The 24633-nt window shown below is 38.7% G+C and overlaps 1 protein-coding gene across 1 annotated transcript; it reads right to left on the bottom strand.

Annotated features, from left to right (window-relative positions):
* Nucleotides 1–105: 105 nt before the first annotated feature.
* On the bottom strand, nucleotides 106–20660 carry LOC139686245 (neurobeachin-like; the record flags this gene model as incomplete). The annotated part of the gene is made up of 12 exons (XM_071583407.1): nucleotides 20537–20660; nucleotides 19821–20309; nucleotides 18052–18191; nucleotides 16764–16892; nucleotides 10108–10318; nucleotides 6972–7427; nucleotides 6161–6287; nucleotides 5964–6072; nucleotides 4778–4953; nucleotides 4135–4282; nucleotides 3775–3901; nucleotides 106–242 (listed from the first exon to the last, which is right to left on the bottom strand). Coding segments are annotated over exons 1-12 (2373 nt in total), but the record flags the coding sequence as incomplete, so codon positions are not given.
* Nucleotides 20661–24633: the final 3973 nt, after the last annotated feature.

Raw genomic sequence — 24633 nt, forward strand, 5'->3', positions numbered from 1 at the left:
TGACCCTTAAAAAAAGAGCCACCACAATCAGAACTTGCGGTGCCCAGTAGGATGTGAAGGACCCTTGCCTTCTGGGATGATATGGAAAATGCAGCGGCCACTCACCTCAGGGTCAATCTTCTTGAACTCTGGGTCGTCCTCATCAACTTCGAAGTACAGCTCCGTTGTCGTGATGGACACCATGCCAGGAGCCACGATCCCAGGAGCTATCAGTCTGGCCTTTGTGCTGATGTTCACGGGCCCTGCATGGAGTTAAGGAATCAGGTATTCGCCTCTGATAAATCGGAAGAGAGCATTTATTATGTGGCTACAAATATTAAAATGCTACTTAATTCATTCCTTCCATTTTTGACATGCATATTAATGAATTAAAAGTTATGGGAATAGCTAGTAGAATGATTACGGGTGGAGGGATATCCCTCAATGCAATTTTATCACATCACATGGAAATAACATAATACATAGAAGTGAACATGTTTGAAGAATTTCAGTCAATAAATTATTCAAGGGATCTCTGTTAGAGTGGATAAAGTAATCCACTCATTATGTCACACCAGTCAAAGGAAAAATGAAATGTCCTTCAATTTCTAGTTTTTGTGATTGATAGAAAAAATCCTGGCAGAAGGTTAAAAGTCAGACTATCCAGGTAATCAGACTAGTCAGGTAATCCAGAGGGTAGAGCGTTGGACTGCTGACCGGAGGGCCCGGGCTGGATTCCTGGGCAAGTCTCTCTGGGCATCTGCAGCTCCACCCAAGCTATGTGATTTTTCATGAACCAGATCTTCCTGAGAAACCATAACTGGCACAGGGAAAGGAACTGGCCCCCCTACCCTGATGTGTGAATTTCACACGCCGTATAGGGCTTAGTACTGGGTAAACTCTTCCATCACCTACCAAACTGACCTTCTGGTAATTTACTGTGTTTATGGTGTATATGAGGAAAGTGACATCCCAGTGAAACTAACAGCATACATGATTTAGCAGCAGTGATGAATTTCTGAGATTCTACCTTGAATAAATATGGAAATAGCTGCTAATTTTTTTATGGCTGCAATTCCATTTCCTTCATACGCATGAGGTGTTCAAACTAAATTACTTGGACCCTTTTCAGTCTAATCCTAATATTGCATGCGCGTCCTATAGTCCGGGAAATATGATACATTAAATTTCTGAAGTGAATAATCTTTCCAAAGCACTTCAAAATTGTAAGCACCACTTTTTAACGTAAACAGGCTGTTGATGGCCAACAAGAGTGAAGTGGGAGAGGCGAGGAGCGGGATGAGGGATGGGTGAGCAGTGAAAAGGGGACAATGGTTACTCACAGAGCTCTATTGCTCACTGGTGAATTTATCAATGATGGACACCCGCAAGACCACTTGGATGAGCGTGGCACCTTTACTTATATCCAGAAAAGGCACTGGGTAACAAGCCAGGGTAGGAATGTGGTGCAATGAAAGGTGAGGGTCGGTAGTGATGGGCAAATATGGGGCATCTCTATTTTGAACGGTATATGAAAATGAAGAGTTCGTGATTATGGGCAGAGCATTGTAGGTATGGTGTGAACCACCTAGCCCTTGTGTGATGGTAAAGGTGCGGTTGGTAATCTTTAAGTGTCATTGTACATAAGAGCACTTTGTCTCATATCTGTTCTTCTTGTGAGTGTATGTATGTATGTGCATTTTAAGAGTGACCATTGACCAGAATTGGCCATTGTCACCAGGACAATTGCCTAATTGCAACAAGATTTATGTAATAATAATAATGATAACTGGTCCAGCTGGTCCCACCTGCACCCATCATCCAGGGATCCTCCCAAGACTACTCGAGTTCCATCATTATTATTACTTTTTATTTGCCCAGAGATCACAATAAAAAATACCGGGTAGGTGGTGTATGTACATGATATAAGGCACATCGAAAAGGAGCAAAGACACAGGCTCAATTAAGATACATAAAAGAAATGATGCTCATAGTTGCATAAATGTTTGGTACAAACCCATGGACATTGGCTGTAACATGCACATGCAATATCAATTCAGAAAAATCATTTATCACCAACACGAATCAGACCATGACCATTGCTAGAAACTATAAGTATGAACTTACTGGTCGGGAATATTGTTGAGATATTTGTCAACCGAACAGAACATATTGCGTTGGAGATATCTTTTTGATTTACGCCTGAGTGCAGCAGTTCCCTTCGTATCCTTTACACTTTTGGGTAGGTTGTTCTATAATAGGAAGCCCATTTCATTGGGTCCTAACTTCAATGCTTATATTCCCATAATGGACGTCATTCCTGCCTCTGGTGTAATGATGATGATAGGCAGAGTTAAGAGAATAGTTGCCAATGTTATTTTTTATATATAGAATTAAAAACATAATGTAGATGCACGGGAGTGGTAGCAAAGTTAATTCATGGAAAATAGGCCTTGATGGAGCATTGTGAGGTTTCCTGGTTATTGTTCTAACAGCCTTCTTTTGCATTTTAAAGATGGTTTGAGAAATAGCAGCTGATCCCCATAATGCTATACTATAGGTTATATTTGAATAAATTTCTCCATAGTATAAATTGAGTAGTACAGTTTTACTTGCAGTTTCATACAGGTTTTGTTAATAAATAGCCAGGTGAACTGAGCTTATGTTGAAGGGCTTTTACATGCATATCCCAAGAAATATTTGCACACACCTAGAAATTTACATTCTGTCCCATTCTTATTGCATGCAAAGTATACTATTTTACTTTTATTTGCATTTAAGTCTAGATGGTTGTCTGTACACCACTTTTTTATTGCATGTGTGACCGACTTTGATTTTCCAACAAGGCTGGGATATGTTTGTGGTGATATTATTACATTAGTGTCGTCAGCATACAACTCTGGTATTATTCCATCATTATTTGGTAAGCAGTTAGGAAGGTCATTGATGTATATCAGAAAAAGGAGTGGCCCAAGGGTTGAGCCTTGTGGAATACCTTTGTTAACTTGGTATGCTTCAGATGTATATTTTGGCCCATCAACTGATAGCACAACTTTCTGAGTGTGATTATGAATAGAGGACTTCATCCAGTTTCGAGGAATTCCTCTAATTCCTTTTCTATTGAGCTTAATTAGTAATCTATTGTGGTTTACATTATCAAAAGCCTTTGACAAGTCAAAAAACATTCCAAGAGTTTTGCGTTTAGCATCTAATGAATTAAGTATGCTGTCGATTGCCTGACATATGGCAGTTGTGGTAGACCTTCCAGATCTAAATCCATGCTGAGAATTTGAAAGTAGGAAGTTTTTTCAAGATAAGATGCTATTTGAATAGACATGGCTTTTCCCAATATTTTAGCAAATGTATTTTGGACAGATATTGGTCTGTAATTGTTCAAATCATTGACACAGCCATGGTTTTTATAAATGGGCACTACTTTTGATTCTTATAAATTGGGATGGGAAAATCCCTTGTGTCAAAGATTCATTAATTAAAAATAAAAGGGGTGCTTTCATGGCTTCAATTAGATACCATTCCCCTTTTTTGACCCCTGCCCTCATGTCCTCCCAATCTCCACCTCTCCCTACTTCACATTTATGCATTGGTCATTAGCAACCCATCTACCTAATCTATGTGGTCATTAACTAAAGTCCTTTTTCATACCACTCGGTAAATCTGAGAATGGAGTAAATTGAAATGTCATCCATTTGAAGCCCTTCTTAATGTTGATTGACGCACGACCAACTCCTAAGTCAATTCTATTGAGTGTGAATGTGACCAGGATAACTAACTCACCAACAAGATCAGCATCCAAGTCTCGATCATCTGACATGAGCTCACTGTCATCCATGAGGTCATTTGACTGCAGGGGCTGCTGCTGCAGTCTGCTAGCAGCCAAATGGGCATGGAACTCCTCTCTTGCCTACATGCAAGGACAACAGATGACTTGAGTTAAAACTTGAGTCAAAAGATCATGTCTCAGAATCAAAAATTCATGAAACAATATCTGGGGTCAAACATAGAAAAACAAATCATTAGATGCAGGGCCAGTGGCTGCCAAAAGGCTTAGAAAAAACAATGGAAGTGGCACAAATTAATGCGAATTCATATTCACGAATATGCTTCATATTTGAGGGGATGGGATGCTTTTCTTGCCTGCAAGATGGCATCCTCGGGGGCACCATGCTCTATGGCTGCCTTCAGCGTTGCCTCTGGGTGACTCGACCCGAGCGGGTTGTGAACAAACCTCTTCCTTCTCCGTGCATCATCCTCCCAAACATCAAGCTTCCAAAACTCACTGCGCCTGCAATTGGAAGAAATCTATGAGTGACCATGGGATACTGACGTCAGCCACTTCACTCATAAGAATTAATTGCAATGCTCGATTTTCCATTGGCAGAAGGGGAACCAGTGCACTTTTCAGCATGGAATGAAAATAAACCACTGAGTTTCCAGATATCTTTTGCCACGTGTTTTTTCCTTAGGAATTTATTTATTTATAACATCATGTTTATGTTTAATCCAAGCTATTTTCAACAATTTTGTTATTACCAGAGTTATTGATGAGCATTTTGGAAATGCTGCACCAAAACCCACGCCCAAGAGTTAGGCACATATGTCATTCCAATCTGATTGCTTCTTTAAGCCTTAAAAGAAAATGCAAATACCATATGGAAGCTTATGATACTTTTAAATAATTTCCAAAGTTTCTAACAATCGATTTGGCTAATCCAAGCAAAACTTGAAAGTTGCAGGAAGTAGAACTTAGAAGCCCTTGAGGATTAGATAGGAGGCTTACTTTGCTTGGCCTGGATCCATGTAACCCCACGCTCCATGTTTGTTAGACATTATATTCACGACCTTTTCGAGAAGGCGGCTGGCGATGACATTATCCCTCCTCCGTGCAGCTGTTATCAGATGATCACACATCCTTTCCTCTTCTCTGCGATCCAGCAGTGTTTGAGCACATTGTGACTGCAAAATAATTAGTCACTAAACTTAACAATACCAACACCAATGCTTTATTTCAACTGTTTTGTTATGACCCATTGCAACTTTGAAACAATTCACGAATAGGGTATACTCGTATGTATACCTGGTTACCCGCTAACCCACTTTACTAATTGATGGTTACTGGCGTAACTTTATGGAACTGATTCATTATAAATAAATGAAATCGAAACCCGGGTTGTATGAATAAATCGTTCGTGTGGAACTACAAAGTTAGTCCTTCCACTTTACTAAATTGATGAGTTTCTTTATAACCTTGATCATGCTTAATATGGATTAACCATTCATCAAAATGAATAAATTATATTATCATATTATATTGTTATTATCAAATCTATATTTTCTCTCCTATTAGTGAAATAACCGTGTAAAGAGGATTTAGACATATATTAACCTGGAATTTTTTAAGAGCAAGGCATGGAAACAAAATACATAGGCACAGTAATGTCATTATTTTGAATTCCAGAAACAGTGGCCTTCCAGAAGTTCTGATGGATACTTCAGCCAGAGCTTTCAAAGATCTTTTTTGCATGACAAAGGTCTTACCTGCCACATTAGTGTTTCCCCAAAAGATTACACCAAAGGACGACTAGGAATGGATTTTGGCATAATATACTAGCTTGAGAACATCTAAAGTGACAATTAGACACTCTTACAGATCATAAAAGTACTTGTTGCCTTGTTGGGTAGATGAGACAAGGTAATTTATAAAAAAGTAAATAAAAGTGGCCCAAGAATTGATTCCTGCGGCACCACACAATTTGACAGGAGCACATTGAGCCAATAAATATTGCAACTGTCCTTAAGCTTGGCATTTACTTCAATTATTTGCTTGCAATTAAGTAGGTAAGACCTTATCCAGGAAGTAAACAATGATTCTAGGGAGTAGGCAATTTTTGATTCACAATAACCCCTTTAAATTCACTAATGAGAATTTTTAAATGCTTCATAGTGAAATTTCAAGGCATACTTACTTCAAAATCTGCATGTTTGAGAACATCATCAGCTCTCATTCTGTTTAAAATAAACTCTGCTTCATTGGCAACTCGAACAATGTGATCCTTCATGGCATGAGATAGCAGCCTGACAATTAAACCAAATGAAAAATTAAACAGGGGACCACAAGAAGGAAATTCAAGAACTTTGTTGATTAAAAAAGTCGTATACATACCTCCCTTCATTAATGAGCTCGATGAAAGCAAGTCCAGCATGCTTTTGGAGGGAATTCTGCCATTCTTGGGAACAGAGTAACATTACCAACTCTACAACAGAATTACTATTTTTGAATGTTGTAAGACCTGAAAATTTAAAATGAATTGATTATAACATTTAGAAAATAAACATATTGATTTTCATTCATAGTAGCATACAAATTTCTATTCTTTAAACAGGCAATACTAGGAAAAATAAAAAAAAAATGCTTTAAACATGTAAAGGTTATGTTTAAACAATTGTCCTATTATAATGCAATTCATCTTGCATCATAAAGCATGTACAGAAAATTAAGTGAGTGTTATCGGCATGTGGCTACTGAACCTTCTGGGACAATCCTAACCAATTTATGCAAATGTATGAGAGGGATCAGATAAAGCAAAATACATCAGAACCATAGGAGAAACTGAAAAACAAATTGAGTGAAAATTTGAAGATTCATATTGACATTAATGATAGTTCAAGCACATTTAAATTCATGTGAAAGTGGGATTAGCTGTTGCTTGAATGACTACAAAGACACCTGAGAACAAAAAAAGCAGTATTAGACTGTCCTTTGCAACACGTGTCAGCCCCATTTAAGTACTGTGACCCTTGCAATGTTTATTCCCTCAAAAAAAGTTCTCACGTATCATATCATGTCACAATCATAATGTATTCTGATCTGCTGTTTTTTAACTATCACGACTTTCTGTTCTCCCTTCAGGAATACGCGAACTCGAGCTGGTCCATCTGATTCACCGCGCAAGGGGAGAAAAGGGCACACTAACCTTTGCCCTCCATCAGCAGCTCCTGGCCATGGGAGCCCACGAGCGTTTTGGAGAGGAAGGGAGCAAAGTCCACCATGATCTCCCTCAGCAAGGGACAAACAGATCCCAGGGCCGTCTCAAGCTTCTGCGTGAGGCTCGCCTCCCGTGAGGGGGTGGGCATGGTCAACCCCTCTGGCAACCCCCCTTTTATGGGCAGGTCGTCTGGCCTCGCCTGGTGGTGTGAGTGGTGGTGGGAATGGTGTGAGTGGTGCTGGTGCATGCCCCCTCCTTCTCCAGAGGACGTTGAAGAAGTGGGCGATGGTGCTTGATGGGCATGGTGAGCATGGTGGGAGTGGTGTCCATGCATGGTGTCCACGCGCACCACTGAGATGTCACCCTGCTGCTGCCCTCCCTTGCCCTCCTCCCCTCCCGAGTCACCACCACTCTCTCGACCCCCATGGTGGACATGGTGGACACCTGCGTAGATGAAGTAGGAATTGAGGTCACTTCTCCTTTGAGCAATTACAATACACTCTTTGAGCTGTAAATGTAGGAAACCTGCATACAGCGTAGATACATAATAATAGTAATATTTCAATTGTCTACTGACCATACAAATTAGGTATAGGAATCATCAAAAACATAAAAAAAACCTTTGAAAAAGACTGTGATTTCATGCGCAGAATGACTTCCTTTTAAAATGTAAATGAATCGACTGACATGAATGAAACTTTGGCAACAACATGGAAAAAAGATTACATAGGCTGATTCTGCTTCATATGGGATTTCATTTCTGCTAATGTAAGCATAAAAAGAGGATATTCCTCCAAAAGTATTTCTTCCTAATCATTTCACAAGGAGTAGATGAAGTTTTAGAGAACAAGAGACAAGATTTCAAGATGTAGGTTTGGTGGAACATACTTGATATGCCAATGACGAGGATCATTTTTTGCTTCTCTGAATTCCATTGTACATCTAGATTCCCAAAAACCTGCCTCACCCAACATGAAGATATTTTCAGTTTAGCTGAAGTTTAACAACTCCTTATTTTAAGAAATTTACCATTTCATTCGACAAATCAATGTTAAAATTAACACATTTAGCTTGCCTTTTCAATCCTAAACTCATCACGTAGAAAAATATTTTCCCTGCGACAAAGCTGAAATGTTGACCACATCTTGATTCTCTACATCATACAGTTCATTTGACAATGGTTAACTCTTGAAATTACCTACATCAGACTAAGGACTGACAATGAATATATGTTTAATCATTTATACCAGTTTTTAGTACCAGAAATTTCCTATCAGCATCCTTACATCACAGCCATCATTTACTTCAACAAAGAACTTAAATGACTGCACTGCAGCTATTAATAAAAACACACCAAAAGTTCACTAACAAATGCATAAAAACGATGACTTTTAAACCTCGATGGTTTCCTGGTATCCACTGTATTCAACTTTCTCCTTTATAATTTACCAGTTTCCAAAATTTTCAGATCATATGTGGGTTATTCAATAGGTCCTAATAACAAAAAACAGAAATACAAATTATTTAGGGTAGATTTTTTATTTTTCAACATTATATCATGTTAGCTCATTTTGATTTCCCCAGCATTTCTCCAGCTTTTGTAAGCCATTCAAAAAGTTAGATTTGGGAGGTCCCTCAAAATAGGCATCTGTGTATGCGATAACCTTCTCACTTGATATGAATTGTTTCCCGCCAAAGTCAGGGCAAAATCTGGTGAATGCAGTGGATGCTGTAATAACTCAAACTTAAATTCCATAATGTTCATTGTCAAAACTGCACCTGTGCACTGTCTTGATCAAAGATAACTTCTTTCTTTGCCCAATGAGAAAATGTTTTCCCAGATTACTTCTCTCAAGCAGGGAAATAATGAATCATAATACTCTCCATTGTCTCTTTTTGCAACTCATCAATGTAGATAATGTGGCATGAAGTCTGAACAACTGAGGCCATCCGGAACACTCATTGTCTCAACACTGATTGCCACCCCTTTTTGAAATAAGGATATCACTTATTACGTGCAGTACATTTAATAGTTTCCTCATCATAAGCCTTGATATTCAACTCAATAATTTTCATGTATGATTAGCAGAGTTTTGTGCAGAATTTCACTGAACAATTCTTCTCTTCCAAAGTTTTGGGAACCTTTTGAACAGAGCTCGTATCATTGTACTGATTGATGACATCAACATGGCATGGATGAATAAAGATAATGATTTTGGGAGAGATGAAATGTGATTTCTAGAAAGGGACTACGTAAAGCCAGTCCATTATTTTACGAGTGACTCTGTATTATAATTCAGGGAAATGCAGGAACTAAAGGAATGGTGGCTTTAACACAATTTTATCAAGCAAGCGCATACGTAGTTTATTTAAATGGATTTATGGATTTAAAAATTATTTATGGATTAAAAAATGGATTTATGGATTATAGCTCAACGGTATGAGAGCTAATTATTAGAGCATTAATTATCATTATATGAACTCAATTGAAAAACAATAAATAGAGACAGAGTCCAGAAGAATTATTCAGTGCACCCATAATCATGAGTTCTCTGAGATGTGCTCACAAATGAAATGAAAATTTTAATGATATTTCAACAGTTTACTAAGAGTTCAAAACTAGCAGTAGTAGTGGTGGTAGTTTTGAGGGGAGTCGACCGAGAGCTGAGGTCATTTGCGCCATTAGGGATGGACAGGAAAGGATGAAGGGTGGAGAGAAACCCGGCGTCGGCATTAGCCTGCTCTTTACGAAGGGTGCCGAGGGGTCCACAAGCTAACGTCCCATCCGACGGACGGCGTAGTCACTCAAAGTGCCCTCCACATAGCACCTCAAGTAGGGATCGAGATACCTATGAAAATATTCAACACCGCCAGGATTGGAACCCGAGCCCTCTGGGTCGGAAGCCAGTACGTTAGCCCCCGCACCATCTCTATCCCCAAAAGTTCAAAACTAATAAATAATGATCTCTCAACTTGCTAACACTTCCTGAGTGCACTTTAAGAACTATGTCATGGGGGCTTCATACCCACACCCATTCTCACCAACATTGCCATAAATGTTTTGATAATGTGCCACTGAATCAAAAGTGTAGATGCATTTCAAACTAAATAAGGGTCATCTTACCTCTGGAATGTGATAAATTGTGAATGTTCCTATGGTCCTCCTTATTTGAAATGTTTTCGCCTTCTTCATTCAAATTTACATCAGTCCAACTTTCATCACTGTTGGCATTCTTGCATTCTTCTTGAAGAATGTCATTAGTTGGTTGAGAGTCTATACTACCCTCATTTAGATTCATATTCAATCCACCAACCTCTTCTACGGATTCGGCACTCTGGAATAAAATGTTTAGCATAATAGAACTAACACAGAGTGAGACAATTTGATTAAATTACTTCAATAAGCATGCACCTCTACCAAATAAATCTATCAAAGAATAAAAATGTATTATTTCCCATCACCTAAATCGCAAATCTCACTAATGTCCTGAAGTTCACACACCAATTAGATATTTCATGTTGTTCCATAGCAATACAGAGATTTTTCTAAGACCACCAGCTTACTACCAGCCCACATTGAACATTACAACATGCTTCTATTTGTACAAAAAATTTGGTAATAGTTATGCAATAAGTGAATAAAAAGTTCTGGTGGAGTGCAGAATAAGACCTAGGCAAGAGAGATGTGCGACACCAGTCCATTGAGGATTTATACCAAATTTGAAACGAGATTGCACATTTGTGAAGTGGAATTTTGGAAACTTTAAACATGACTCCTGTAGAATATCTGTTTCTGATGTTATAGGCCCATTGAAAATATATGAATCAATGCAAACCACAACTATTAAATTCAAATTATGATCTAAAGTGAATGTTTTAGACTTAGCATTTTTTGAGGAATGGGCATCAAGTACAAACTTCACCTTTCCTAGCTTTCATATAACCTTTAAGGTGGAAATTGAAAATTACATTCATACAAACAATATTATTCATAGAAAAAAAATTCAAGATAAACATGACCCATACTTTTGAAGAGAAAAATTCTAATAGATCCCTACATTAAGCTTTCCAAATATTGTACACACGTGATACACCACATATATATATATATATATATATATATATATATATATATATATATATATATATATATATATATATATATATATATATATATATATACTGGGCTGACACAATATAACACAAATAGAATAGAATAGCAACATTCAAAAGGACACTCACATGGTAAATTGTTCAAGCTTTCGACCCTCTCAGAGGCCTTCTTCAAGTGAGACTGAAAATATGCTGTTGCTGTAGAGAGGGGAAAGAGGTATGGGCGGGGAGGGGATGTTTGGAGGGAATGCTGGGAGGGTAATTTAAGATGGCGGTTAAGGGTAAACAAAAATGCATTCGCTTTCCAAAATTGTTTTTACCTACAGACAAAAGGCACAGCGATGGGAAAGAGGATGGCACCATCATATGCCAATCTCTTCATGGGCCATCTCGAAGAGACTTTCCTGTCACGGCAACCCCTTCAACCTCTTTTCTGGGTCTGCTACATAGACGATATTTTTATTCTCTGGACACATGGCTCTGATTCTCTCAACAATTTCTTATCCGCCTTAAATTCATCTTTCACTGTTAAATTCACCTCTTCCATTTCAGACTCCACCATCATCTTTCTTGACACAGACATCTCACTTCAAAACAACAAATTCACTACTTCAGTACACATCAAAGCCAATAACCATCAGCAATACCTAAACGTCACTAGCTATCATCCTCAACAAACAAAACACTCGATTCCTAACTCTCTCTCTATCCGCGGACACCGTATTTGCAACACCAAAGCCACTCTCAACAAATACCTTGACAATCTACATATTGCACTCCTCAAACGCGGTTACCCAGAAAAGTTACAACAAAATAAAATCCACCGTTCCACCCGACCACACACACCACACAATAACAAGCCCACATCTGACGCAGGACTCAAACCTTTGCACCACCTATTACCCCAGATCACACAGACTGAAAACCCTCCTTAAAGAACTGTTTCCTATTTTACATGACAATGACGCGACCTCATCCTTACTACCCCAATGCCCATCTATCGCATACAGACGACCCGCCAATCTCAAAAACCTTCTGAGATCCACCAACCCTTTGGCGCCCCCTTGTGACAAATTTCCCAATATTTCTCCAACTTGCAACCGCCCCCGATGTAAAACCTGTCCTCTTATTATGCCTACTCCCCTCTCCCTACATCCCCTCATTGCCCCCTCACCTCGTTCCCACGCTAATTGCCTCTCAAAAAATATTATTTATGTTTTATCATGCAAACACTGCACTTCCTTTTACATAGGCGAATGCATTACCCCCTTATCCATCCGAATGAATAATCACCGGTACTCCTGCAATTCTGCCTCACTCTCTTCTCTTCCTATCCCTTTACACGCCAATTCCCACAACCTTTCATTCGACCAGTGTTTTGCTCTCAGCATCCTAGAACCCCTACCTGATTCAGCCACCAATATAGAGGTGAGAACTCGTGAATCCGCCTACATATCAGCTTTCCGTTCTTTCAAAATTCCCACCCTTAACCGCCGTATTTAATTTCCCTCCCAGCATTCCCTCCACACCTCCCCTCCCCGCCCATACCTCTTTCCCCTCTCCACAGCAACAGCATATTTTCAGTCTCTCTTGAAGAAGGCCTCTGAGAGGGCCGAAAGCTCGAACAATTTACTGTGTGAGTGTTCTTTTAAATGTGTCTATTCCATTCTATTTGTGTTATATTGTGTCAGCCCATTACACACATATATATATATATATATATATATATATATATATATATATGTGTGTGTGTGTGTGTGTGTGTGTGTGTGTGTGTGTGTGTGTGTGTGTGTGTGTGTGTGTGTGTGTGTGTGTATACATATATATATATATATATATATACATATATATATACATACATATATATATATATATATATATATATATATATATATATATATATATATATATATATATATATATACACACACACATATATACATATATATATATACATATATATATATATATACATATATATATACATATACATTAACATATACACATATATATAGATGATTTCGTCGACGTAACACGAAAGTGTTGAATAATAAATTGAATAGCAACAAACAATATAGAAACACATAAATCACTTATCTCTTGATCATTTTGATGGAATTCTGCTCCGTCTTCATCGGAAGATATAGGAGTAATGATTATTAATATTCTAATTTAATTATTACTAATATAATTACTTTATAATTACTGATTACTACGAGGGTCATCCGGAAAGTAGTACCCGTTCGTGCCGCATGAAGTGCTGACGACGCGAGTAGCCGCTGGACGAGGTCAGATAGCTTCAGTGGCTTGTCTGCCTTCTCTGAGCCAAGTTGCGTGACGCTAGCATTGCCTGTGTTGTTTCTGTGATTGTTTACAATGTTTAAAAAAATTGAGAACGCCGCCAGTTGTGAAGTGAGGGCAGTGATTAAATTCCTCAATGCAAGAAACGTTCGCCCATGTGATATTCATCGCCAATTAAAGGAGGTGTATGGAGACAATGTAATGGACGAGTCGTCTGTTCGGCGGTGGTGTCGCAACTTCAACATGGGGAGGGGGAACACACACGACGATGAGCGTTCGGGGAGACCGTCTGTCATTACAGACCAACTGGTGAGCTCAGTTGACGAATTCGTGAGGAACGATCGGCGCGTCACAATTGATGACATCTGTGAGCATTTTCTCAATTTTTCTCGAACAATTGTTCATGAAATTGTTAAACACCATCTGCATTATGCAAAAATTTGTGCAAGATGGGTCCCTCGCGTATCTCAATGAGCTGGCGGCGAAGGACTATGCAGCAGGAATACAGAAACTTGTCACACGTTATGACAAATGCCTTAATTTGCTTGGAGATTATGTTGAGAAGTAGTTTAAAGTATCCTCTTTCAAATAAAATTTTTTATGTTTGTTAATATTTACTTTTGTCTTTTTATTTCACGAACGGGTACTACTTTCCGGATGACCCTCGTAGTATAATTACTTCTATATCTTCCGATGAAGACAGAGCGGAATTCCGTCGAAATGATCAAGAAATATCGTGAGAGTGATCTTTTTATGTGTTTCTATATTGTTTGTTGCTGTCCAATTTATATATATATATATATATATATATATATATATATATATATATATATATACATATATATATATACATACACATATATATATATATATATATATATATATACATATATATATATACATACATATATATATATATATATATATATATATATATATATATATATATATATATATATATATATATATAAGTACTTTGCAAAATTAGATAATTAATGCCAAGCACATATAGGTTGGAAAAGTAAGAATAATTATTTATACTGCTATTCAAAATTTTAAAATTATTTTCTTCGCACATGATATTTACAACTTGAAATAAAGGTCATCTGAGAAAAGGTGCAGAGCTATCACTAATTTGGTGAGGCAGACACTATTGAGGTAAGGCTGTCCCAGTGAGCGCAGCAGATGTCAGACCACGTTTATGAAAGGTAGATGAGGAGGGTGAGAATCTTTGTATAAATTTATACTTGATTTGAAGGGGATTCAATTAAACGCAAACCATACAATGTGATATTTATTGATTGCTTTATAAAAACTGGTAATATTAACAAAGGATAAATATTAAGCATATATTAAAAAAAGACAATCCAACCACAAGTAGTAACTTGGAGTTTATTACTTGCTACCCACTCCATTCACATTCATTTTAGCTACTCATACTTTTGAATTTCAATATTAACTTTTCTTAAAAGATTAAAAAGTTCAAGTTTTTCAATGAGCTTGCTCTCTTCCTTTCACATTCCATTGTCGCCCACCGCTTCCCCCTTCCTCCACATGAGCAGCCCACCTGACTTAAGCGTTGCCATGAATGACATTTCACAGCCTGCAATGCCCCTTTAATTGGCATGGATCAAATAATACCCTCTAGCCCAACAACGCTCATTAACCTATTTCATCCCCTGCCCACTCCCGCACACACACTGCCCTCTGCATTCCCCTCACTCCCCACCTTGACAGTGGCTTTGGGGTGGATAACCTGGATGGAAAATCACTCATGCTCCACAAACTCTCCCTCTTATTGAATTCAAGTTTCACAAACTTACCCCATCAACATTACCTACATTTTTATTAAAAACCTGTTATTTGTAATTTTAAATCTTTACCTTTATGCGGTAAATTAACATGAAATTTTAAATGAAAAAGAAATAATATGGTCGTAAAAACAGAATTAGGTGAAGAAAGCATATTGAAGTAGGAGATGCAAAGGTTTAAAATATGGGCACACGATTGAAGACTACAAACATACATTTTTTGCAGATCAAATATTTTCCTTTGCATTGACTTTACACATAAATGAGAGAGAGGCATGATGAGAGCCATCAATGGCTGTCATTTTGTTATCCATTGCTATGGGGTTGAAATACCAGATTAGGGTAGGAGACATCAGTTAGGGTGGAGCAGGGTAGGTTCCATCAATGGCTCACATGAGTCACCCGTTCACCTCCCTCCAGATATGATTTTGCTAAAAGGCCAACTATTCAACCTCATTCCCTCCCCCAGTCTTCCCCCTTTCACGCACTGATATCACCAAGGTGCATGCTTCAAATGGTCCTGTGTGGGCTACTTAAGGGGATATCATCCCTTGAACTATGAACGTAAATTTGCAAACTCAAAAATAAAGACAACCAATTTCTATATTTGACTCAGAAACTCCTAAAATCAGAGCAAGCTGTCGAAATCCATACATTTAGGATAATAAACCAGTTTTACGCTCCTCAGTAAAATTTATTATTAATTTTATGAGAGAAAAGATACAGAAATCTTTGGTTAAAGATCAAAATAATATTCATATGAATTTACTAGTTCTAAAGTGTCTATTGCATGCACTTATGGAATCATAACAAAAGCACTTACAATAAAATTTGTCAAAGTACAATATGAATTCAAAAATTTACTTCAGGAAGTAATAATCATTCATTTCATATTCTGCATTTTAAGCTGCTTGATTATTTCAAGTATTAAATAGTAAAATTCTTAATTTGCTGAGCATGCCTCTATGAGTACAGTTTCATTCATATACTATCTTTGCGGAGATTTTTACAAATTACCTCCTGGTTGCCACATTTCTCAATTAAATAATCCTCCAGGATCCCTTTGCAGGCAGTCGAGAAATGGACCAAGTCCACAAGTTAAAGGGGAGTCAAAGACCTTACTACGATTTGCAAATGAATGTTTCAATGGCAAAAACAGACATATAAACTAAAACAAGCAATAATTGAAAACACTAAAAGGAAATGTAATACCAATTATTACCACTCAGATGCTTTTAACTACAATGGAGGGAAATGGGGCAACCAGAATTCATTGTCGTTCAGGAAATCCAACTGTCAAGTATACAAGTACTTAGACTTGTCTTGTGCTTATTAAATACATCAACTTTCCCTAATTAATAAGTCACACTGAGTTTATTTATAGGATATGAAGTTTCATGGGGTCAAGTTCTAAACCATACAGAAATATATTTCACAAAGAGTTATGCTTTGATATAAGTACACATTGTTAATTCATAAGCTTTGTTCAGTAAGCATATATTTATTTCATGAGAGGCCAGAATGATGAGTCAAGCAGGGCTTAAGTCTGCTTTACCTTGTTACTGTGAGGATGATGCTCGGTTCTGATGGGAGCATGTCTCCCATACCTCAAGCCATCTTGCGGATCTACATCGTAATTGTGAGCAGTTAAGGAAGGTTGGGAAGTTCTGGCCCTTGCGCTACCCTACATTGCCAAGAGTTGGGTTAAAGGCTAGGTTAAAGTGAGAAGAGCATCGGTAAAAGATATAACCGCAGATCATCAACACACACATTAGGATTAATATACTACATTGAAGAAGCTATAGGTAATTTGATAGCTAGCTTATTATTCATAGGAGATAAGAAAAGGAAGAGGCATTACAGCATCTAGCATTCACAGTTATGTATTCAAAGCAACCATCAGCCAAATTAGAGTGTCTTATTAGTCAACAAGCTTTGAACGTTATTGGATGTTAAAAATTGGAAATATTAATCACCATAACAAACTATGTTAATGCCTCCCCACCAGAGCATACCATGTCACCATGGCCACAAACAAGGAGAAAAACCAGCTTTTGTTGGCATCTAGCAAATTGACCAAAATTCAAATGCCTTACCCTGCTTCTGACAGTAAGTTCCAAAATTGTTTCATAAAAGGCAAAGATTTTGAGAGAACACACATGATCCAATCAAGGCAAGCATGCAAATGCATGTAAGATAAGGCATTATTACTTTAAAAATACACAATTAACAAGTTTGTACACATGGCTAACATAATTCAAGGATTACTCAAAAATTTAATTTATCTCTAAATAAAATGATTACACTCATACTAAATTTTTAACAACTAATTAGTGGAAAGAAAAACTACCTTCTGCTTAGTTCAAAGTTCTATGCTCATTGGCCACAAGTTCTGGACACAAGTCATTCAAGTTTAATTTTTTAGAAACTATTTTTTTTAACATCAACTGTGTGCATATTTCATAAAAAAAAACATCATTAATGGTTATACGGCAAAGCTACAGTAACTTGATACCTAATTTTACAATAAATGAATGCATTACGCTCAACTTGCTTCAGATCAATTCAGACAATTCCGAAAAAGCATTTCTGTATACTAATATTGCATGAGTTGTATTGACAGAGCACACATCCTTTATGAGACACTTCATTTCCTGAACTTGCATGCAAAATGTGGCCAAAATTTAGCATAAAGCAAGTAAGCTGCCCTTTCATGAAATGTATGAACTTTCTCAAGGATTCCTCAAGAATAGAAGGCATGGATTGCAAGAGAGGAGGACCCCAACAGTGAATGGTGGCCACCAATTAATTATACAACTGAGCTAGCACACTTTGTTGATCACCTTAATTGACGGTGGCCCACTGGAGTGGGCGTCATTATCAGCTAGGACGGATGAATTGTTCTCATCAACCACAATCACTTCATACTCGCCATCGTCAGCATCTTCATGGGATATCTGACGTTGGAGCCCCCTGGTCTGAGCTGAAATGGGACATGCAATATGCTTCCTGTTCTGTCAAACAGCTCCACTAATCAAGTCACATAATTACTCGCTAGTTCCAGAGAGCATTAAGTACCAAACAACAGCAGCAGAGAGCCTCATGCATAGTTAGAGACACAAAGCATTATAGATACAGATCGACGGGGACACATATGTATCATGTATATGTAGAACAATTCTATTACCTACTTTGGCAAGACTCAGTTAACAAATTATTTTACAGAGGATAATTATGACAGAATAAACAATTAAATCTGCAATGGGTGATTACTAATGATAGGGAAATATCAATAACGCATTAGGTTTATATGACCCCACAAGAGATGGGAGATTGACTTCTAGTTGTAGATTTACTAATTAACACACATTGAAAAACATCCTGAGCATTTACACATTTAATGGTTAACAGCCAAATGGTGTCTCTTGAAAAACTGAAATAACTAAAAAAAATATCAACAATTAAAAAAATAAAAGAGGAGACATTCCAGTATCGAAGAGCATAACAATAATAGTGTTTTCCATGCAACAAAGAACTTGGGGAGAGCAGACAAGAGCTAGTGCTGCAAAAGAAAGTAAATGAGCTACAGGCTCTGCATGCTGGAAGCAAAAATTGGAATAGAGAGAGGTTTTCAATTAATCTAATAAATTTAGCCTTAAAAAAATACTAATTCACTGTGAACAAAAATAAATCAAATTTAAATCTTCATGATCTCCCAAATAAACATCTTACCAAGCAATCGACTACACGCAGCAACCAAAGACTTAAAACAAGCATGTGCTTCCTTCAGAGGAATTGCAAGAAGGGCTCACAATAAGGATCCAGAGGAAATAATATACACTCTCGAGGAGAAATGCATACACTGGGTCGACAAAATCAATCAAAATGATAGCGCAGCAAAACCTCTATTTGTTGCAACTCTTTCCAACAGAAGCCTCTTCAAGAAAAACCGATGAGTATATGCCAGTCAAAAACAATTACATGACATCATCCCATTTTCTTCAGCATTGCACCAGAGATATTTTGTCATGCAAAATAAATCCTATGCAAGTTGGTTGCCCTCCATTTCCTTAGAATCAGCACTGGAATGATTTACGTCTTGAATGGGTTCAAGACAACAGAGTTGAACCTCTGCACACCCATTTCATACAGACACGACCTCTTCAACTTATCCAAACAGATTTCCTCGTGTGAGTATATTATGTAATGTAAATTAATTCTGGATGGAGAAAACCATACGGTTAGTTTTTCAATCGCTCTAGTTTCAATTCTGATGACAATGGATGGGATAACATCACTTAACTGTCCTTGGCTGGAATTGATATCTACATAGGTTTACTGTAAAGAGAGTATTCATATCAAGAGTTTTATGCTGTGAAGAGTTGTTCCGTTACAAACATGTTCACTACACAGAGGTTTTCACTGCATTACAATATGGTAGTGACAGCAAGAGCAATGGTATCAATGATGGAAACAACAAGAGTCTATGGGGTGGGCCTACTGCAAAGGCAAGTAACACAGGTGGTAATGGGAGTGGGGTGGGGGGCCACTTCTCCTAAGATATGGGGGAAGAAGCTCTAGCTCTCGACAGGCTCTGCTTGCTTGCAATTACCTTGGCTGTGGGCCGCGTTTCTATACCTAGATGACCTCATGTGGGCGGGGCCGACAAATTTGTGATTTCGGAAGAAGGGGGAGGTGGAGGAGGGGGCTGGTGTCGAGTTTGAGGAGGGATTGGAGCCCCTCCTGGCCACGAACGGGGGTGGCACCTGGTGGTGAGAGGAGGGGTGGTGGTGGTGGTGGTGGTGATGGTGGTGGTGATAGTGGTGCTGGTGGGCAGGAGGGGCGGACGACGACGACGACCCCTGGAGGTGCACATGGGCGCCAGCGCCAACCACCTGCTGCTGCTGTTGCTGCTGCTGCGAGGACGCCACCTGGTGCTGGTGAGCTGTGCCAGAGGCAGATTGCACCGAGTTGGGGTGAGCGGTGGGCAGGAATTGGGGGCACACGTGGTGGGACCACTGGGGAAAGAGGGGTCGGTTCGGGGGGGGAGGCTGAGGCAGTGGAGGGGGAGGGTGCTGAGGGCGGGACCCCACATCACCACCTGCGGCACAAGCACAAGTGAGAGAGGAGGGGGGAAGAGGGAAGTGCATACGCAGCCGTGCACCGCGGCACAAGAGAGAGGAACACCAGGAGGGAATGGTGGGGGGGGGGAAGGAGAGAGAAAGAGAGAGAGAGAGAGAAAGAGGAGGATCACCCATATCATTTTCATCGATCACAAGAGTCAGCGCTGGCAAGAGGGGCGCACAGATGCGCATTAATGCTTCTTGCCTTGGGGTGGTGCCCTATTGGAAACGGCTGACCACTCGCCAAGTACACACTGGTGCAGTTTTGGAGGCACACCATTACCAACATCAAACAAAGGATGAGGAAAATTTATATTTTTACCATCCATAAAAGACTCAGGGTTAGTGAGAGAGGAATCAACAACCTCCCTTGCTTAAGCAAACATGGGGAATGTATATTTTGTGTGGGACCAATCATTGGTGCATTGGAATATGTATGCACATATGTAAACTGCAAGAAACACCAAATAGCAGGTCCCTGAAAACTAACTAAAGTTGAGAATGCAAAAAGTGTTGATTGTGATTCTGAGATGACGAATTTGAGACCTTGTCCACTTATGCAACAAACATTTCAACACACATTACTCCCTAATCTCAATGTTTTACTCTTCATTTCAGCAAAGGGCACACAACATGACAGCAAAAGAAATGGCATCAGCTGCTTCACTGATGGTACAGGATCCTACAGCAATCAATAAAAATGCTGAACCCTTGAAACCTTAAGAAATGTTCACTTTGCTTAAATTCATAAGCACTTGGCTTACATTAACATGACCTGGAGTGGAACTACATAAATTCAATTGGATATTCTAACCATTCCTCAAAATATAACAAGAATGGTGCTAAGACCACCTTCCAGCACTCCTACATCAAAGGTCTATAATAGTATTTTAAAAGTAATTATACTTTTTTTTAGAATTGAAATATGTACAACATAATTCTATACAAGTACCTATGTATCAACGAGCTCATAATATTGCAATCGGAAACTCAATTATTCATGACTAATTGGAAAATAGACAATGTAAGATCATGTACATTTTTCATAATGCAGAATTGTCCTCATAATTATGGTTTAATGTTTCACATGGGATCTCAGGCACCATCTTTTCACAAATCTTTATCAGTTATTACCAAAGGACCTTCTTGTATAAAGATATTTCCATTGCCATTATTATTGGTATTCTACTGGTTAAGGTAAGTGGACAGAAACAGGCTATACAATAGTACAATAATACATTTATTTGCTTTTCCTAACAAAACACAACCAGATATTCGACAACGCAATAAGAACTTCCTCAATTCCACATACTTCCTCACTCCCTTCATCCCATCCAACATCCCCATACTATTGCTACCCCTCCCTCTTTCATCCAATGTTCTTCCCTCTATCAAGGTTTTCAACTACCATAGCCAATCAAAGTGCTCTGCATCCATTTTTCCTGTCTCCTTTGTAAATCTCCCAACAATCCCCTCTCCTCGCCCACCATAACTTGCACCTCCTCATTTGTTTTCCTTTCTGTCCACTTATCCCTCTCCACACCCACATTTCAAAATCCTCCTATCTATTCCTATGGTCTAGCTTCAATGACCACGTTCCTCCACGTTGAAAAACCATGCTTCATACCAGAGTTTTCATGAGATGTTTCTCAGCATCCCTACTCTTTCATAAATTCCCTCCTCGTAGTGAAAGCTCTTTTGACCAACCCATTCTCCTTCTCATATTCCTTCAACTTTGACCACTTTGGTCCAAATACTTCTGAGATAAGTCAACTTACTCATGTTTATGAACTGCTACCTTAATGTTAACCTTTTATTTTCTCCTTCTCTAACACTGCACAGCCTTTCTTTTGTTTAAATTGATTCTCATCCATGCACATTACACTGCATTCTTAAAGGGTTGCAAGAATTGGAGTGCATTGGAAATTCACAGCCATAGGTATGGGATGAGAATAAATACAAATAAACCAAAGGTTATACTGTTTTCCAGAAAGAAAAATGCTAAGCTAAACATTAAAATTTGAGGGCACAAAGTAGAACAAGTGGAACAGTTTATGTATCTCGGAAGTGTTTTGGACCAAAATGGTCAAGGTAGTTGGGACATTAGGAGAAGAATTGCATAAGGCAAAGAAGCTTTCACAAGGAGGAGAGAGGTAACGATAGGGATGTTAAGAAAAGGCTTGTTGAAACTTTGACATGGAGTGTAGTTATGTACGGCGCTGAAATGTGGTAATTGAAGCAGGAGCATAGCCGTAGAATGGAGGCTTTAGAAATGTGAGAGTGGAGAAGAATGGAGAAGGTGGGTGAAATGGGCCGAAAGGAAAATAAATGAGGACGCACTGGGTATGGTGAGGGAGGAGAGGGGATTATTGGGAGAAATCCTAAGGAGGCAGCAAAAATAATTGAAGGGTGTATTGATCGGCAGTAGGAAGTTGAGGCCGAAGAAAAAGAGGGTAGAATGTTAGGCAAACGAGGAAAGGGAAGGTACAGGATAATGATGTTAAATGGAATGAAGGGGGGAGGGAGGTATACGAAGATGAAGAGGGGTCTGCTTTGGTGTAGGATGTTGGGTTGTGTTGTGTTAGGAGAGACGAGATATTTATTTGGTAGTTTGGAGATGCAGGTGTTGAGATGATGGAAAAGGTGAAATGAATAGGAAGAAAAAAGCCAAGGAAGTTCTAGGCATGGTGGAGGAGGAGGTTGCACCCTGAGGGCGCGGGTTCAAATCCCGGCGGTGTTGAATATTTTTCAGAGGTATCTCGATCCCTACTTGAGGTGCTATGTGGAGGGCACTTTGAGGGAGTACGCCGTCCGTCGGATGGGACGTTAAACTGCGGACCCCTTGGCGCCTTTCGTAAAGAGTAGGCTAATGCCGACGCCGGGTTTCTCTCCACCCTTCATCCTTTCCTGTCCATCCCCTATGGCGCAAATGACCTTAGCTGTCGGTCGCCTCCCCTCAAAACTACTACTACTAGGAGGAGGTTGGATTTTTGGGAGATATCCAAATGAGCAGGAAGGATGCATGCAGAGCATTTTGATTGGCGATGGAATGCTGAAGACTGTGATAGAAGGGATAGATGTTGGGCAAGTAAAAGGACAGAAAATTACGGGCATGTTGGACAGAATGAAGGGAAGTAGGATACATGTGAAATCGATGATCATTTTAATGTAGTATTTGATGCCAGGTTGTGTCTTTGGTAGGTAAGGCTAATAAATGACATAGTGTTAAGTTTGTGTCCATCCAAAACCTACCATAAACGGTAGACTATCAAATAATAATATCACCAGAAAAAGTGAACCTTTAATTGATTACATTAATGATAGGAAAAATATTCAGTAATTCCTGATTTGGATCAATAAAAAGTGAAGTTTGATTCCAAATCCTGACCCAGATTGAAAGAAGATATTTAAATAAATAATATTCATACTACTAATATAAAGGGGATGTAATAGGACTATTCTGTGAATTCCTTCCTCGAGACACACTTGCCGGATAATGTGTACCTGAAATGTGACGGAAGCAGAACATAACTGCGATGTTAAAACAAGTGATATCATTCACTGCTCTATCATACATTAGCATTTATAAGAATAGATTTCTCCAGTGGTTATATTGCTTCCTAGCAATTTATTTTGCTTTGATTCTCTGCTCTGCTCCTTGCTCTGTTGGATTAACTGCTGAGTACATCTGGGCCTTGATTATCTTGGTCCACCACATATTAGTCTTTCATTGTTTTTAGCCCTTGATGCAGTCCTTCAATATACTCCATCTGTTTCCTATGTTGGCATCTTCTACGACATATTTCCATTTGAATCTCTAATGTTGCTGACTTTCATTATTCAATCTCCAAACTTGACTCTTCACCAGCCCATAGTGAGTTTCAGTGTGTCCCATATTAATGTCATCATCAATTTCTTCACAATGTTTTCAATTCATTCTTCCTCACACTCTTCCACTCTCGAATAGCTTGGTTCCAGAATTAATGCTAAAAGGCCCTTTCACCTTCATTTCTTGGGTTCTTGTGTCTTCTTTCTTTGAAAAAGATGTCTTACCTGCTCAGTGACTCATGGTGGGCATGTTTCATTTGGCTTCTCACAGATTTGTTCTTCTGATAGTTCTGAAATTGCCTTCTTCAGACCATTCCATCTAACTACTCCCTTTCTTAAAATTTTCATGGATGGCTGTGCTGAATCTTTCTCTGCTATTCATTTCCTTGGTCCCTCCAGAAGCCATCTACCTCAACACATTTTATCTTGCAGACACCTGATATATCTGGCTCCAGCATAGCCATCTCCAGCGTT

Source organism: Hetaerina americana, unplaced genomic scaffold (genome assembly GCF_022747635.1).
Source record: "Hetaerina americana unplaced genomic scaffold, ioHetAmer1.1.p SCAF_1351, whole genome shotgun sequence".
NCBI classification, from domain to species: domain Eukaryota; kingdom Metazoa; phylum Arthropoda; class Insecta; order Odonata; family Calopterygidae; genus Hetaerina; species Hetaerina americana.